A 17,331-nucleotide genomic window follows, 5' to 3' on the forward strand; every position below is an offset into this window, starting at 1 on the left:
CAGTTTAATCCTTTTTACATAACGGAGAACAAGGTTGAGTAAATATGTTCTGAATCTCCACATAGTAACCAAGTTTGGAGACTGTTCATATAGTCTTAATTATCAACATTGTTCAGTGAAAACCCTGTCCCAATGTGTCTGAAACTTCCCTTATCCTTCTACGGTAAAGCTTGTGTGGTGACGTTCTCAAAAAGCCTGAGAAACAACCACCATAAGGAGAACGAGTCTCACGCTGGGGCGTCAAAATCTCCCGAAGCGCTCGTCTGCTGATAGAAAGAGGACATCTTGCGTTCTCTGCCTGTGTCTCCAAGCACAAGTGAAAGATCCTCACAGTTTTGAGCAAATGAAAAGTGCATAGGGAGGGTATCAGGGCAGTGCTAGTCCCTTTGTCTTCTTTATGAAGACGATGGCCATGCACCCTCAGATGGGAGGTGGGTGAGATACAAAAACTATAAGCACGTTCACACTGTCCCAAGGAATTATCTGGCAGATCTGAGGTCATATGTTCTTGTTGTTGTTCTCAATCAACATCCATCACAGATGTCCATCCAAAATAATCCACAAGATGATTAGGGAAAGGGGGAAAAAGTTAAAGCATTCAATATATGCATCTCAAAGTACCAAGAGGTCATCTGTGCTGTATGATTTTTGTCTTCTTTCCAGGTACATGAAGCATTTCTTCTGCCTTGATGATCATTTCGATTTCATTACAAAGAGAGATTAGTAAACAAAAGAACAGAAGAAGTCCAGTAAACAAAATATGGTCGCCTTTATGATTCTAAAAAACAAAACAAAAAAACACACACCCTGTCCGTAAGATTAAAGGTACATGAAGAAATCTTTGATGTAATTCCATAACTTGTGTTCCAGCAATCCAAGTTTGTTTCAGTCAGCGAGTTATATAGGCTGCGTTCATATCCACATGCAAAGGAAGGGTCTGACGTCATGCCATTGAAGTCCCCTTCCGACAAAACGATTCCCAACTGCAGAATCGCATATTCAATCGCCACAAAAATGAAGAGGGGGAAAAAAAGCACCCACAAATGTCTGTGTGGTTTGTAAACAACCAAAACTCCAGTATGGAATAGAATATCTTTTAAGTTCTCATTTTCATAGTCAGAGTCTGTATGAACAGGATTGTAGAGGCATTGTGTTTTTGCGGTAGCCATCGTGAACGTATTTCCATCAAGAACTCTCGACGGACAAAAACGACTTTCAATTTCGCTCCTCTTGATGTCCTGCTGATTACGCTTTAATATCCTGTGTTGAGCAACTCCATCTACACCGTTACATATTTGGAATACATTCAACTTGTTTTTGTTTTTTTTTTAAGAAGGAAAGAAAAAAGTACACAAATGCACTTCACATGGTGGCAACTAAAAAAAAAAATCCAAGGAAAATTTTCAAAATGAACAAAAAAGTAGCAGCCCCAAGTGCTCTTCCTTGTAGTCCAATACTTTGTTTATATTCATAGATTCATATATAATCATATATAACATTAAAACAAAAAATCACCATCATTGTCATTGACAACAACAATGAACAAGTAACAAAATATTCAAACATTTTGTGTGCACTGCTGAGTGCACTTGCACAGTTTGTTGCGATCATTTTTTTTGTTTGTTTGTTTTCTTTTTTTTTTTTTTGCCAGAAATAGTCAAAACCTCAGTCACTCATGAACAAGAGAGTGGACAGAAAGGCAATGTTAGGTCACATCCTCCAAATATCAAACATTTCTTTCATCCAAGCATCCCCAGGCTACAACAGAACTGTACAGAGATAGGCTCTTGGTTCAAAAGCATGGGAGGCATGTGGAGGCGGAGCCTTGTGAAACCACGCCCCTTTGCTAAAAAAATAATGTCTCAATGGCAGCAATGAAGTCTAATCATTCGCCCTTTAGTTCTTAGGCACACATGTGGGGACAAAAAACAGACACACATACACACACAACGTACGTACCACAAGTAACCATTTCCTAAAAGTATACAAGATTGAATTGAGCTCAACAACAACAACAACACACAAACAAAACGATGATGACAAAACTATGACGTGTTCTTAAACCTCACAGAGGCAAAAATGAGGCAGCGGAGGCAGGAAAGGACTTCCCTCGCGCTCCCCGCCACGAAAACTAAGAGTGCTGGTTGGCGTAAAATGGGCTAAAGCTTTTGTGTTTGAATCTAGAGGTCTTTCTTTGTTGGGGAATGAAGAGCTGGTGAAAGAGGATGTGTTGTGCCGTTGCCCCCCTCTCTCTGTCTTGCTTTCATTCGCTCATTTATTCGCTCACATACTGCACATTTACAAGAGGAGTAATACACACCGTTCCTCCTGCACACAAGCGATCACATTCACACATTCATTCGGTTCATAAAATACAAAAAAAATTCACTCCGAATGACGAAATGGCCTCTTTTGATCATACATCTAAATAAGCGATTAAAAAAAATACATTGTGCAGACTGGTATGTTTTAAACGCGCGCGCACAAACACTCATTCCGTCTCAAACAAACATGCGTGTATAGACACATACACACACACAGGCACACAATCACAAAAATATTCTTCTCTATTATATCGAACACATTTTTTTTTATCTTTTTAACTTGCATTTTATGTGAGTGCAAATCTTCAAGTTTTATAATCAAAGTTTTTTTTATAATAGCTTTACATTTTTTAATAGAAACTTTATATATATATATATGTATATAAAAAAATGAAACAACAGTGTTTGTCTTTAAAGAGAGGATTTTTTTCTGATAATGTCTGAACTGAAACACACAATGGTCCCCCAATCGCCACCGTTTCCTCCCAGCAAACTCCAGTTCTGATTCAACACACACACACACACACACACACACACGGTATATGTATGTGGTAATATTTCTGAAGCCATACCACATAAATATACAATCTTCTCAAAAAAAAAAAAAAAAAAACTATTCAAATTACATCTTAATAAAGTGCATTAGTCTGAGTGTAAGGTGCTTAATGCTGTAAGTGCCAGAACTTTATCACCCCCCCCGTCCCCCAAACACATACAGACAAACAAAAATAAATTCACACCTGTTCCCTTCCCTGTTGAATTACATTCTTCTATTCCCAGCGCAAACCCACCCCCCGCCCACCCCTGAACTGATACCTTACTCCTGGCTTATCCCCAGTCCCCTCCCCCTCAAAGCAGTGCACATTCGACTTGCGGAGTCTGATTAGGTGGACCCGCGGGTTTAAAGGCCTCGTGTAGCTATTGCTGTGGATTCAGTAATCCTCGACCATCTCCATCTCGTTTAGACCATACCGATCAGGGCCACCATGGAATGAGTACCCTAAAGAGAGACAGAAAGACATTTCAAAAACAGTAGATCAGTATACAGTTGCCAACTCTGCAGAGGTTTCTCTTTAGGGGCAGGGTATCTGCACACTTTTTAAAGCCAAATGTAAGGCTTTTTAAGACCTTTTTAAGACCTGAAGAAATCAAAATTAATACCTTACATTAGGGGTGCGCAATATTGACAAAGATATGTCTCAATATTTTCAAAGTTTTGTTGATAATTAGATGATATATATATTGTGTTTGTGTACTGGTATCATGGCTGGTTTAGGCCTGTTGTTGACAGCTGACTCACGAAGATATTCATATTTTTCATATTCTATGCAGTGGTCAGTTCACAGCAGTGAAAGAAATTAACATTTTTTATCAAAGGGCAATATTTGCAACCTTAAATTGAGTTCCAGAGGCATTTTCACCCAGATATGGACTTTTTTTTAAAAAAATTTACTTAGAAGTATGCATCACCTTTTATGTCAAATTCTAACATTCGAATTAAATTATGTTAGAATAATAACACAATACCACTGTTACCAGTTAAATTAAATCATTAAATCAAAATCCATCTTTGCAGTGCAGAGGAGACACAGAAGCAGCATCAGAACTGGCATTATTTACACTCCATTTACAATTGCATAAATAAAGCTATGATATATGCAATTCTTAATTCAATATTTAAATATGAACTGATTTCTAATTGTAACATTTTAATTACAGGGTACTTTAAATGTGAAACTAAATCCGCCAGTAGGCGGCGGCAAGTCACTGTCTCAGGGAGTCATTCATTCAACTGATTGGTTCAAACGGCTGATTCATTCAGGAAGTGTGTGATTGTTCATTGAATCGTTAAAATGATTAGTTCAAAACGCGGATTTCAGTCAAGACATCATTGCTGTCTTTTGCATTGAGACTCTGCTACGGTTTCATTTTGAAATTCTCGTCAGCGAAATAAAGGGAAAACAAACAATATTGACAATATTGTTTATAAAATGTAACAATGTTAATTTAACTGTTATATAAAATAAATATCATATTTGCTATTGTGCACGGGAAAACAGCCCTCTTGCTGATGTAATATTGTATGATAACAACATATGATATATAAAATATCAAAACTTTATACGTCTATTAGGGAACATGCCTATAACTGCACTGACACATTACGCAGTGAAAGCAAGCATGAGAGACGATGCGATGTCAGCTCACAGTGCGCCCTCGTGCATAGTTAACGTTAAAGTAAAACAATGATTACAAGATCATAATAGACAATACACATCGCACACCACTACGCACATAAAGAATGAACTTACAATTGAACTGAAATTAACCAGCTTTCTTCTCCTTCTCTCCTGCTGTTTCGCGTGCAGGAGACAGATGTAGGCTAATGCTGGCGCGAATGTGACGCGAAATGTCACGTGAACGAGCAAATCCACAAAGAACGAATGATAAATAAAAAAGTACGCTAAATAGATAGTTTTTATTTGGAAAACATTTAGATCAAAGTCTAAGTCAAATTGCCATCGAAAATTTAAGACCTTTCATAAGTAAAAAATAAGACTTTAAGACTTTTTAAGGCAATACATTTTTAAAATCTAATTTAAGACTTAAGACTTTTTAAGGACCCGCGGACACCCTGAGGGGCTTTCGCACCAGACAGTTATCATATAGGAAATATTGGGTCCATCCAATCCTGAGATTGCGTAGAGAGGAATAAGGAGAGTTCCACCTCCTTACAAAGTAACTGCAGGATTATACCGAGCGATTCAAAGTTTACTTCAGGATGTCAGTGGCTTAAGTTTGATGCTTTGCTAGTGATACTTGAGCCATATATTAAAAAGAAGCCGTGAAGCAATTGATCCGGAACAGTTCTGGATGTTCGCGTTCACTTGTACGGTGGCTCTGAATTGTCAATTTTATGACGGACGAAAGTTTCGGAGGCAGTGTGAAAACGTGATTGACACAACGTGAGGACATATTTATTTTGTAACGTGTGCAAAGACCTAACCTGCGTGAGAGGATAATAGATGAGTCGTAAGTTTCCCAATGACATGTTGCAAAGGCAATACTCTTTATTTTACATCATAACCAACAGTCAGATACGCAAATGATTGTGTTTTGACGTCACTACTGGAAAATAACCTGATTTATTAATAAAGTCTTGTAAACATGTTTTACTTGCATTGTTGGGTTACTGATTTGCATGTAAAGCCGGAGGTTATTTCAATAAGCTGATTTTTGTGAGTCATCAGCACACTGGTGTGCATGTAAACCTGCTCAACAGTGTTGTGCAAGTTACTCTGGAAATGTAATTAAATTACTGATTACTCCTTTTAAAAGTAATCAAGTTACTGTTCTGATTACTTTATTTCAAAAGTAATTAGTTACATTCCGAGCCCCCCCACCCACTCAAAAAAAAACCCAGAATAACCTCCTTAGCCGGCTCATGAATTAACTTTATTGGGAAGTGCATACTCTATCTAGAAAGAAACAAAAATAAGCCAGTTTCTTCTGACTTTTAACTCCAACTTTCAAATATTTCTATATTTGGTCCGGACTCGACAGTAGAAGTTGATGCATTGCTCTCCGCACCCGATACTTTCTCGAGAAGTTTTACCGTGCTGTCCTGCCCAGATGTGTTAAATTAGATGTTGAGTTTTTCGCAGTTGAAAAGGTTTCTTCCCCCCACATAACTGAAAGCGCACAATAATGTTCTTACTGTTGACAGACATAAACTTAAAATAATGATTGTATTTCCAGCTACAGATGCATAATTTTCTCTCTCCATGCGGAGTTTGTTTTCGTTGGTTTACCCGCCACGCAAGCTCTTACCAGTCAAAGTAGGTCTCGGGTAGATGACGTTGCGGACTCGTGTGTGCGACAGGCAGGCATCTGAAAAGCTATTTCTCTATTTACAATTTTGATGATAAAACACCGCATTCTTTCGGCAGCGATATAACACAGCTGTAAACAGCTTGGAACTATACTCTAAATTCTGTTTTGGAAATTATAAAACGTTACATTGCTCCATTACTAAAAAATAAATCAAATTACAGTAACGCGTTACCAAGTAATGTATTACTGCCCAATACTGGGGCTCAATGTACAAATAAAAAATCTTACCGAGCCCATTTTTGAACACTAGTGTAGGTTTTACAGAACAGTTCTAAAACTTAAATAGAAAACAATGTGACCATTTTATTCAGAAGCACTGATTCCAAAGAATTCTAACCCATACAAAAACAATAAAGAATGTTCTTAACTGTTTTCAGATCCTACAATTCTAATGTCAAATAATGCCAATTGAATCAGTAACTGCAATGGATTGTGTCACAAGCCTTGAGTACAACATGACACGGTAAGATATCAGCTGTATGTGTTTGATTCACTAAAAAGAACCAGTTCATAGGAGTCATTTGTTCACGAATCAGTTGGACTACACTCGTTGTGCTACATGAGGTTTTGATTCACTGAAAAGAACCAGTTCATAGGAGTCATTTGTTTGGGAATCAGAGAGAGAAATAAATAGGTACGGGTACCTAAGATGCTTGGGTCAGAGTGCAGCATCATGGGCTGTTTCTTCTTCAGCTTTGCTGCCTGATCATAGACCATACCACCCTTCCCAGAATGCACTGCCTGGAACATAGACTGCAGAGTGCTGGGATTCATTCCTCGTACAGTATCCTATTCAACAGAAAGTGCAAGGGGGCAAGAATGAAAGGCAAACATAAGAATTAAAAATCGGATAAATGACAATCGTGACTGGTTTCTGTCCATCATAGAAAAATAAATCACTGTCAATACAGAGTTGTACTCATACCTGTAGTGGGAAGTTGTTCATGCTAAGTCCAGCCATCTCTTTGGAGAGCTATAAGAGAAGACCAAGAATTTAATTTCAAGTAGGCAAACACCACACACAAAGACTTTACATCTTCCTGTCACACACACCTGCTGCTGCTGTCTCTGGTGGTTAGCTTTCTGTTTGGCACGGCGCTCCAGGAACTGTCTGGCGAACTCTTTGGCTTCGACAGTGTCGCCCAGATAGGAGCAGATAAAGTTCAACACCTCATACGGAGACTCCACCTCCTTCAGGTACGCCACAATGGTGGGCACTATGAACACAAACGCACACTCGTTTTCCTGCTTACGAACTCTCTGGGCTGCTAGGCCAATAATGTGAGTCTACAGTAAACATGTCTTCTGTTTGTTTTCACACACTGAGGGATGAGTCTAAATTATTTTTCAGAATAATCGGCAGCCTCTACATATGTGAAAAAAAAGAGAATTTGCATTTCAGATTATTTTATTATGAATATAAAGCAACCCAAATGAGAGAAAGGCTGGTGTGTGCAAATCCTGAAAGAGAGACGTCTTACCATCCTGGGAAGAGGAGGAGTTATTGGCGGAGGTGTTGAGCGCATGCAGCATCTGTTCACACCAGGTGGTGAAGCCGTCCTGAGACTTCATCCCCTGCAGGAGTTTCAACAGCCGATCCTCCTCCTCAGTGCGTTTACGGCTCCTCATCATGTACTGCTCACTGTACAAACACATATAAACGGTTTACCCACAACACGTACAGCATAGCGATAACAATGCCAAGGTCATGGGTTTGATAACCAGATTGCTTTGTTTTTTTCTATCATATGCATAAATGTAAATTTTCAAAAATCTAAATAAAATTTGCTTACAAAACGAACATCAGTATGACTTCGCAAGTTTTAAAGCACCCCTATTATGCTTTTTCGAATATTACCTTTCATGCACTGTGTAATATAGCAGTTTGTGAATGTAAAAGGTCTGCAAAGTCTAAAGATCAGAGTGAACACCAAATAAAGTTATTTCTCCTAAAAGAAAGAATCAATTCTGAACTGCCGAATCCATTCTCACTTCATGTTACAAACCTACGTAGGTTTTAAATACATGTGCATAATGCCAGTCTATCCACCTCATTTTGCAACGCGGGAGTAAACACGATGACCTACTTCCTTATAATGTGTTAGACTTCTGTTTCGCTAGCCGGTAGGTAAGAAGCCATGTTGTGGGAGCTCGCACAAAACACTATTAAACACCGTGATGTTTAATGTTTATCAGACCCACGGTGTAATGGAGATCATCTATAAACCTACGCCAACACAGGAGAATACATCAATACGTTTCTAAATATACCAACTGTTTATTCATTGCGACTTCAAAATAAAAGTTTAAACCGTCATGAGTTTGTTTGTTTTGATGTCCACATGTTATTGTTCAAGAAATTACAGTGGCTGTAACATTTCTATCGTAAAGAAGTGGCCAAATATTAAAGGGATGATCTTCGGTCTGTAATTAACGAAGTGGAAAGAGCTCACGTATCGGAATTTTGGCGCTTTCTCACAAATGTGTCCCTCAAATACACAAAAGAGAAATGAATAAACTACTGCTGCATTTAATAACGTAATTTAACATGCACCATTTCACATGTACTGCATTCTGTCATACATTAAGAATGTGCGTGCAAAGAACTCCATATGGCAATTGAATGGTTAATGCAACAGATACACTGTTAACTATTTGACAAAAACATAAAAATAACAAGCAACTCGCATTCCCAGCATGTTCACACTTTACAATAATGATTTTAACCAATGCCGGCGAGCTTCTTGCAGCATGCAGCTCATAGGGTATCCCACATCCACATTCAGTTCTGGTGCGTGGATTATGGTCAAAACATATCTTGCAGTTATTTTTTACGCTTGAACCAGTTATCATGGCTAGGGCGGTATGGATCTTTTCTAACCGCGGTTGAAAACTCGCCAACTCGCGAAAGATCGGATTTGCTCCATCTTTTGACGATAGCCTAAGTTTTGTTTAGAAAACCTTGAATCCATGTAAGACACAATATCATTAGACATAATCCATAATCCATGTCATTTCAATGGCTCATTGTTATTCAACTTATTAGTTATCATGTGGTTTGTTAGTGTTTACCTCAGTGAGGGACTGCTGCGGCTGTTCTTCAGCCCCATATTGTTGCGAAGAGCGCTCTGGTTCTTGAGGGCCTCGTCCCAGACGCCCATCCCTCCTCCCGAGGGGCTTCCACCACCACCCACCTTTCCATCCAAAGACCCAGATGCTCCCCACAACGAAGAGGAATCACTCCACTGCAGAGCGAGACATTCATAATGCATTCATTTTGATTTTCAGGACTGCACACCTGTGATGTTTGTATGTGTGTGTCGTACCCTCTGCTGTTGCTGGACTCTATGCTGCTGTTTGTGCATTCTCTCCGCCTCCGGCTGGATGTCCAGGAGGTTGTGGGGTTTGGTCTGCTTTCCCAGCCCAGGGATGGGTCCTCCGCTCCAGCCCGACCCGGAGCCCGAGGATCCCTGACGCGGAGCCTGCTGGAGCAACTTCATCAGCAAATCCTGCTGCTGGGAAAAACAGAAACAGCGATATGAAAAAAAGGAGAGAGTATGATAGAAACCAAAACAAAATTAAATTTACACTACTGTTCAAAAGTTAAGTCTTTTTTACTAAGGCTGTATTTATTTGCTTAAAAGTACAGCAAAAGCAGTTATATTGTGAAATATTATATTTAGAAATAAAAATACAAACGGTTTTTGATTGGAATACATTTCAAAATGTAATTTATTCCTGTAAATCAAAGCTGAATTTTCAACATCATTACTCCAGTCTTCAGTATCACATGATCCTTCAGAAATCATATATATATATATATATATATATATATATTTACCAAAAATGGAAAAGGTTTTAATGCATCCTTGGTAAATAAAAGTAATAATTTCTTTAAAAATAATCAACTTCTCAAATTTTGAACGGTAATGTATTTGAGATTATTTTAATATGACACTACCACACCTGCTTGCGCCTATAAAGCTCCTCCTCCTCTCTCCTTTTCTGCTCTTCTCGCCTTTTTTCATCCCTCCGTTTCCTTTCCTCTTCCTCACGCTTGGCCCTGAGTTCAGCTTCTCTTCTCTCATGTAGCTGAGACACAACAAACAGGAGTTTTGAGTTCAGTGCATTTCCACAGATCACCAGCAGAGGCCATCAGTGTCAACTCTTACCTTCTGAAGCTGTTCTAGAATTGGACCCTGAGTTGAAGAATTCATTAAGTCCCATAGACTGGCCTCACCGCCTGCTCACAGAAAAGAGAGAGAGAGGGGGCAAAAGAATGTTTGTTTATTTTACGGATACGAGCGTGTGAGAAAAAAAAAAGGGTGATTCTTAAAGTGCCCTATTATGCTTTTTCGCATATTACTTTCATGCAGTGTGTAAGACAGCTGTTTCTGAATTCAAACGGTCTACAAAATTTTAAAGTGCATGACAAATAAAGTTATTGTCTCCTAAAATAAAAAAAGAATCAATTCAGAACTGCTGAAACGAGTCGTCAGTACTTCCACTCTCACTTACTGTTACAAACCTACGTAACAATGTGAAACATTTGCATAATGCCAGTCTAAGGTCTTCAATGGCTGCCTGTGAACAACGTTTATTTCGACCCTCAAACACTGTAGTTGTAGCTGAGACTGGAAGAGTTTGGTTTGTGTTGTTAAGAAGGAGCTGTTTTCAGTGCTGAGAATACACTTTGCTGCACTTGGGGGGGAAAAAGGACGAGGACTCACGCGGGAATTTAAATGGAAAAACCGACACCATCGTTAATGTTCGTATCACTGTGTATCAAGTGCTGATGAAGATCTGGAGCTGAAATTCAGATTCAGATCAATCACAACAGACTGGACCGTCTGACCAATCAGAGCAGAGTAGGCTCGTAGAAAGGAGGGTTTTAGAGACTGAATATTCAAAGAAACCATTCTAAGACTCTTTAAGAAACGAGGTGATGTGCAATATATATTATGAGAAAATTAGTGGGTTTTTTTTTTACCTTGGATGCATGTAAACCTATTGTAGTAGACCTCGAAAACAAAATTAGGAACCTTAAAATAGCATAACAGGGGCACTTGTTATGTGTGTACCTGCTGGCTGTGAGGCTGAGGTATGCATGTCCCACATGGACCCTGTATCTGGCACTGACATCGACCTGTTTAACGCAGGCATCATACCCTGCTCTCCACACCTAAGCAGAAAAAAAAGCAGTATTAAAACATATGAAATGTACACAGCGGCACTGTAAAAAGACAAAAACTCAATCACTCACCTGTTGATGAGCTGAAACAGCTGCTGTTGCTGCTGGTAAAGAGCCGTGGCAGCTGCCAATTCCTGCTGCTTCTTCAGCCGCTCCTGATCCATATTACCCTGAAACACACAGAAAGGTCAATAACACACATTAACCCATGACAGAGAAATCAGATACATGCATTTATTCATGAGAGAGACTCTTAAGAGACATACATGAACACATAAACACACACACTCTATCTTGTCTGTTTAAGAAAATCATGTTAGACAACAAGACTTTAATGCAAGTTAAGTTTTAAAAATAATTCAAGACCAATATAAAACACCCTGCACACAATCCATGAGAACACAATTACAAATTTACACACACATTTGCAAACAAGCTTCTTACCACTAGACCTAAAATAAGAACTAATGAACCTAGAAAAACTTAACCCAGAATGCAAATAACCCCATGTAAAATAACCCATGTAACATAACCCCTCCACCCAGAGACTCACGATTGCCCCCAGGGGTGGTTGAGGGCGAAGATGGGCTTGATTCCTCACCAGGAGGGGCGGAGGGGAGGGGCCAGGGGCAAAAGGCACACGCCCCCACATCTTAATGACTTCCCCCAGCGGCTGAAATCCCTCATCACAACCACGTTTAACAAGCAGGTTCATGGCGAAATACCCCGCCTGAAACCATTCACACATTTCCACTGTACTAAACGGACCTGAGAGAGACAGAACAGACAAAATAGACACTATTATAATCAAAGTACTGCTCCATATGCATGAGATGACCTCCTATGAGAGAGTGCGTGCGTGCATACCCTGAATCTCTCCTTGCGGGTCTTTGTAAAACCATTTCATGGCAGAGTCATGGGAGAGAGGAAGAGCAGAGGCTGTGTTTCTGCTCTCCTGAAGAGTCTGGGTGAAACACTCTTCCTCTAGAGATGTATCCTGCAGCGCCGCCACCATCTTCTCTGCCTCCTACACACATAAATCTCCATCAAAAACTTTTTCGCTATATGTAAGTGTGCTATAAACAATGTGATTTATCTAAATATGGGACATTCTACACATTATGTGCATTTGTCTATTTATAGTGTAAATCCAGGTTTATATATTCATTTAGCTTTACATGACCATTTTCTCTCTGACTAAGATTTAAAACTATTTTAACTATAACAGTTTAACTATTGCACATTTAAAACCTCTTTATGCAAATAACCATGTTGTGAAATAACCCTCATTTATATAGAGAGCTAGTGGTTGAAATAGGAACTGCAGTTCAAATTCAAAATTCGAATCGACACTCACACGGGTTGCCAGATTGAGGACACGCAACAGTAACGAGGGCTATTGACAATAAAACCGGACGAGTCATACACTATAAGCTGATCGGCTAATGTATACGTATGTTTTTAATGCTAAGACTTTTTGGGGTCAGGTAGAATCTGCGATCTCAGATCCAGTTTGTTTGCTGGATTTCATTGCTGCGTTTGACGCCAACTGGCAACCCGGTGTGTCGAAATACTATTGGGTAAATTGGCAGGGGGCGGGATCACAGAGACCAAAACAAAAACAGACATTCCGACACAAAAAGGACATTTCAAAGTTGAATAACTGGATTTAGCATTGCTTTACTTAGAAACAAGTATTTGAACTTAAATCTCTGCAAACATATTATGGTATTTTATGATAAATTACCAGTTTTTGCAGCTGAACTGTTCAGCAATTAAGTTGTGTTAAATTTGAAATTATGTGATCTGTTACTCTCAGAACTCATTTTCTGTGGTACCTGTTGCAGGTGCTTCATGCCCTCGTCATCCTCAATATCACCCCCCGGCGGTGGGAGGTCAGTAGCAGCAGAGGACGAAGAGGGAGGCGATGAAGGCAGACTGGAGGAGGCACTAGGGCTCAAATCTAACATGGCCTCTGATAACACTACAAAAAAGAGAACACAAATTAAGTGTCACCCATGCATACAGCTGTAGGATAATCAAATTAAAAAAGGGTAATAAAAAAGCCCAATTTTTACCTTCACTTGGTAATTTGTTGGGAATGGAGGGGACAGACTTGGGCTCCTCCAGGCCAGAGGGGGCAGCAGAGGGCAAAGCCTCAGGGACAGGAGCAGGAAGAGAGGGAGGGAGAGAAGGAGGAGGGGAAGGAGAAACCGCTTTCACTTCAGTTTCAGACACTGGAGCGAAGTCAATGATATCTGTGGAAACCAAGGTAGATATACTTATTTAAAATAATGAATTCATTCTTTTAATTAATTAATCTCATACAACTTCAGAGGTGTTTATATTGTACTTTGGTCTACACAAAGCAATGATTTTCATTTTTGCAAGAACCCCCCCATTTCTGTTCCCACCTTTCTCGCTTTTTACAGCACCAGTGCCGTTGTTCTTCTCTAGATTAGCACAGTCCTCTTCCTCATCCTCCAACCCCTGGAACTCAAACTCCTCCTCTAGAATACGGTCTTTCGGACCCTTCTAAGACAACAGAAGGGCAGAAAAATGTAGAGAAAAGAAAACCATAGATCAGAAGTCAGGTCAAGTTTTATTTATAGAACACAAGTTTAACACAACCTTAGTTTATCCAAAGTGCTTTACAATACAATAAAATAAAACAATAAAATAAAGAGAAAAGGGAGTAGAGAAGACAAAACCGAAATGGAAATAAAAATCAAGTATCAAAACCATTCAATATATATACACATACATACATAACGTATACCAACTAATTTAAAATACATACAGCATCACTCGAATGCAAGAAAGTAAAAATAGGTCTTTAAACTGGATTTAAAACCATCCAGTGTTGGAGAGGCCCTGATGTATAAAGGTAAACTGTTCCAGAGCTTTGGGGCGACTACAGAGAAAGCTCGATCACCTTTTGATTTACAACGAGAAGAGGGACAGATAAAAGTAACCGATCACTAGATCTTAGTGACTTAGGCTGTGTGTACAATTGGCATTAACATGCGATCACCGTGATCCGATCAAGCAGATCGGATTAGGAGCCAATCAGGACACGGTGCGTTTACACCTGTCCACATCAAGTGGCTTCTGTATCTGGTTTTCAGTCAGGGTACATTTTACAAATCTCGCAAAATGAGGAGAATGAAGAGGCTGCAAGTAGCCTACAAATAATGTGGATGGATGCCGTAATGGAAACGGTAAGGAGAAACATATGGGTCCGAGAACGTTGCCAATTGTGGTGGGAAAAATGCGCGTTCTTTACAGAAAATAAATGGTTCTGCAACTTTAGGGTGCAAAAGCAAACATTTCAGTATATTTGCGATGTACTTCGCACTCGACTGCATCACAAAACCACACAGCTACGTGCAGCAATTCCCGGAGTGAGGAGGTTTTGTGTGACGCCCACCTGTGAATGCAGACACAATGGCTGGATTGTGTTTACATTACACTGAGATCCGATCACAATGCGTCCTCGACTACCTCCGAACCTGGACACGCGGATCGGATAACATTCCGATCAGAGGCGAGTTTACACTTGTCTTTTCAATGTGTATGTGGTGGACAGCATCCGGTTACAGGTCACATGTTAATGCCAAGTGTAAACGCAGCCCTAGAGGCTGTGTATGGCCTAATAAGTCATTAGAGACTTGATCTCAAGGTCTCACCTTACTACACATAAACGCTCCAGAGGAATCAAAGGTTCCCATTTCTCCATCTTCCTCATCAGTGCACCACTCCGGCAGACCGTCTCGCTCATCTTCTGCTCCATCGCTGCCTGTTCTCCTTCTGCCTCCCTCAGTCCCTCCGTCCCGGAAGTCGAAGTCAAACTTCCTGCGGCGAAGTGTTTCACCTGGACCAGTGTGTTCCCGCCAACCAGCCGAGCGAGGGCCACCATCTAGGAAAGACAAGCACAGGTGTATACAAGTTTTGGGTCTGTACAATTATTTATGTTGTTTTGAAAAGTATGATTCTACATTCTGCATCGAGTTTGTAGTAAAAATATGCTGTTATTCACCTTAAATTGTCGCACGTTGACGCTGTGCAAAGCTAAAAACGGTTAGCATCTTAGTCGCTTCTAAATAAAATCACATGGTGTGGTCTTAAAAATATCTGATCAGTTTTGTTTATCAGTATCAGGTGACAAATAAAGAGTAAAATTTACTTTTGTATGCAATGGTGTGATTCATCTGCTAAAAAAAATAAAGATGAATTTGACATAGCATTAGGGGTGGAACGGTACACAGAAGTCACGGTTCGGTTCATACCTCGGTTCAGACATCACGGTTCGGTACGATTTCGGTACAATGGAGTGAAAAGCAAAACAAAAATGGAGAAGGCATTTTTATAAATGTCTTAAGTCTTGTATTTTTTAAATAAGTTTTATTAATAAAGGCATAGAACCAGATTATTTGTAGTGCACTGACAATAGTTTTATATAATTGAATTAGTTTATTAATTAAATTAATAAAAAGACAAAGACCTTGCGATATGTTTGAATGAATTTAAAATTAACTTGCCATATTTCAGATCAATATATTTGTTTTTCTTGATTTTAATTAACCCTAACTTTATTCTCATCTGAATTATAAATAATTGATTTCCGTATAAAATACTAGGCTACAATTAAAAAACAGATTTGATTTTCTTTTTTTAATCAATGTAGAATGTGTAACTTAAAAGTAAAACTGTGTGTGTGTGTGTGTGTGTGTGTGTGTGTGTGTGTGTGTGTGTGTGTGTGTGTGTGTGTGTGTGTGTGTGTGTGTGTGTGTGTGTGTGTGTGATTTTGGTTGGGTGACAGTTGTAGGTTACAGTTTGACAAAAGCACAATGTTGTGTTTTATTGCGAGTGTACACAAATATATATATATATATATATATAAACACTTTGCAGTTTGAATTATATGTTTACGCAGTATGTTTTTTGCTTCCACTGTTCGAGTCCACTAACAAGTGGTCAGCCAACACCTAGGGTGTGTCTCAATCAGCTCCCTAGTTCAAAGGTCAGGGCACTGATCACAGAGACGGCCATACTAAAGGCCGTCTTCAATCTCAAAATCCTTCCAGTGCACTGAAACATTAAAAAGACCCATAATGCACTGTGAAAAGCTAAATTTGTTCCTTAACAGAAGTTCTTAAGCACGAAACAGATGTTAGATATTTTGAAAACAAACAAACCGTTATTTAATTATATTTCAGAATAAACATACATCACTAGACAGGTACTTAATCTAGATGCATTTATAATTAATTTACAAGTAAAAAGTTGCTGGTATATGTAAGAATCAAAGTATTTATCATAATGTACTTTAAATAACATTAGTTAAAAAAATATCAGTTCTGCTGTTGTTCATAAATACGTTGTCATGTTACTATCAGTGTCAAAATGTGTAGTGAGCAAAGGTCCCGAATTCATGTGCACTATATTCACGACCTAGGAAGCTGATTGAGACACACCTCAAGTTTTAACTAGGGGTTTTCCAATGTTAAATAAAGTTAGTAAATAATTAGTAAAAAAAAACATTTTTGGATACTTTATGGTGAACCATTTCCTTTTAATACCAAGTGCAAATGTGTACTGTGTTACCTTCTCTTCGTAAGCCAGTGATTCTCCAGCTGCCGCCAGCCTCTCCCGCTTCCTCCTCCTCCTGTTCCTCTCTCAGAGTGCGCCAGTTGTCGCTATCAGAGCGCATGAACTCCTTTCTGCCAACTGGAGCTGCTTCCTCAAAACCCAAACGCACACCGTCCCTCCGCAGAGGTTTCTCAAAACGCCGCTCACTCCTGCAGAAAGAATTTATAATAATGTAAAAAAAATTATAATCAAATAAAAACAATACAATTATTTGTTTTTAAAACAAAAAACAATCAAATAAAAATTTTAAAACATCAAAAAACAACACAA

General features: G+C 39.1%; 1 protein-coding gene across 5 annotated transcripts in view; it reads right to left on the reverse strand.

The window, feature by feature from the left end:
• Positions 1-1,627: 1,627 nt before the first annotated feature.
• Positions 1,628-17,331, reverse strand: part of gigyf1a (GRB10 interacting GYF protein 1a) — a 34,570-nt gene continuing 18,866 nt past the window's right edge. For 2 of the 5 annotated variants that reach the window (XM_077227642.1, XM_077227639.1), the window contains 18 exons: positions 17,017-17,210; positions 15,099-15,328; positions 13,824-13,944; positions 13,488-13,667; positions 13,248-13,393; positions 12,277-12,436; positions 11,963-12,177; positions 11,482-11,579; positions 11,300-11,400; positions 10,391-10,461; positions 10,185-10,310; positions 9,545-9,733; positions 9,291-9,463; positions 7,700-7,860; positions 7,272-7,435; positions 7,144-7,191; positions 6,863-7,007; positions 1,628-3,324 (listed from right to left, as the gene is read on the reverse strand). In XM_077227642.1, the coding sequence (XP_077083757.1) occupies positions 3,257-3,324; positions 6,863-7,007; positions 7,144-7,191; positions 7,272-7,435; positions 7,700-7,860; positions 9,291-9,463; positions 9,545-9,733; positions 10,185-10,310; positions 10,391-10,461; positions 11,300-11,400; positions 11,482-11,579; positions 11,963-12,177; positions 12,277-12,436; positions 13,248-13,393; positions 13,488-13,667; positions 13,824-13,944; positions 15,099-15,328; positions 17,017-17,210 (2,590 nt within the window). In that variant the 3' untranslated portion in view covers positions 1,628-3,256. The remainder of the gene's footprint in view (positions 3,325-6,862; positions 7,008-7,143; positions 7,192-7,271; positions 7,436-7,699; positions 7,861-9,290; positions 9,464-9,544; positions 9,734-10,184; positions 10,311-10,390; positions 10,462-11,299; positions 11,401-11,481; positions 11,580-11,962; positions 12,178-12,276; positions 12,437-13,247; positions 13,394-13,487; positions 13,668-13,823; positions 13,945-15,098; positions 15,329-17,016; positions 17,211-17,331) is intronic. The other 3 variants (XM_077227643.1, XM_077227641.1, XM_077227640.1) reach the window with 2 other exon arrangements.

Source organism: Siphateles boraxobius, unplaced genomic scaffold (genome assembly GCF_051911475.1).
Source record: "Siphateles boraxobius isolate OS27281-9 unplaced genomic scaffold, OSU_SipBor_1 130, whole genome shotgun sequence".
Lineage (NCBI taxonomy): Eukaryota > Metazoa > Chordata > Actinopteri > Cypriniformes > Leuciscidae > Siphateles > Siphateles boraxobius.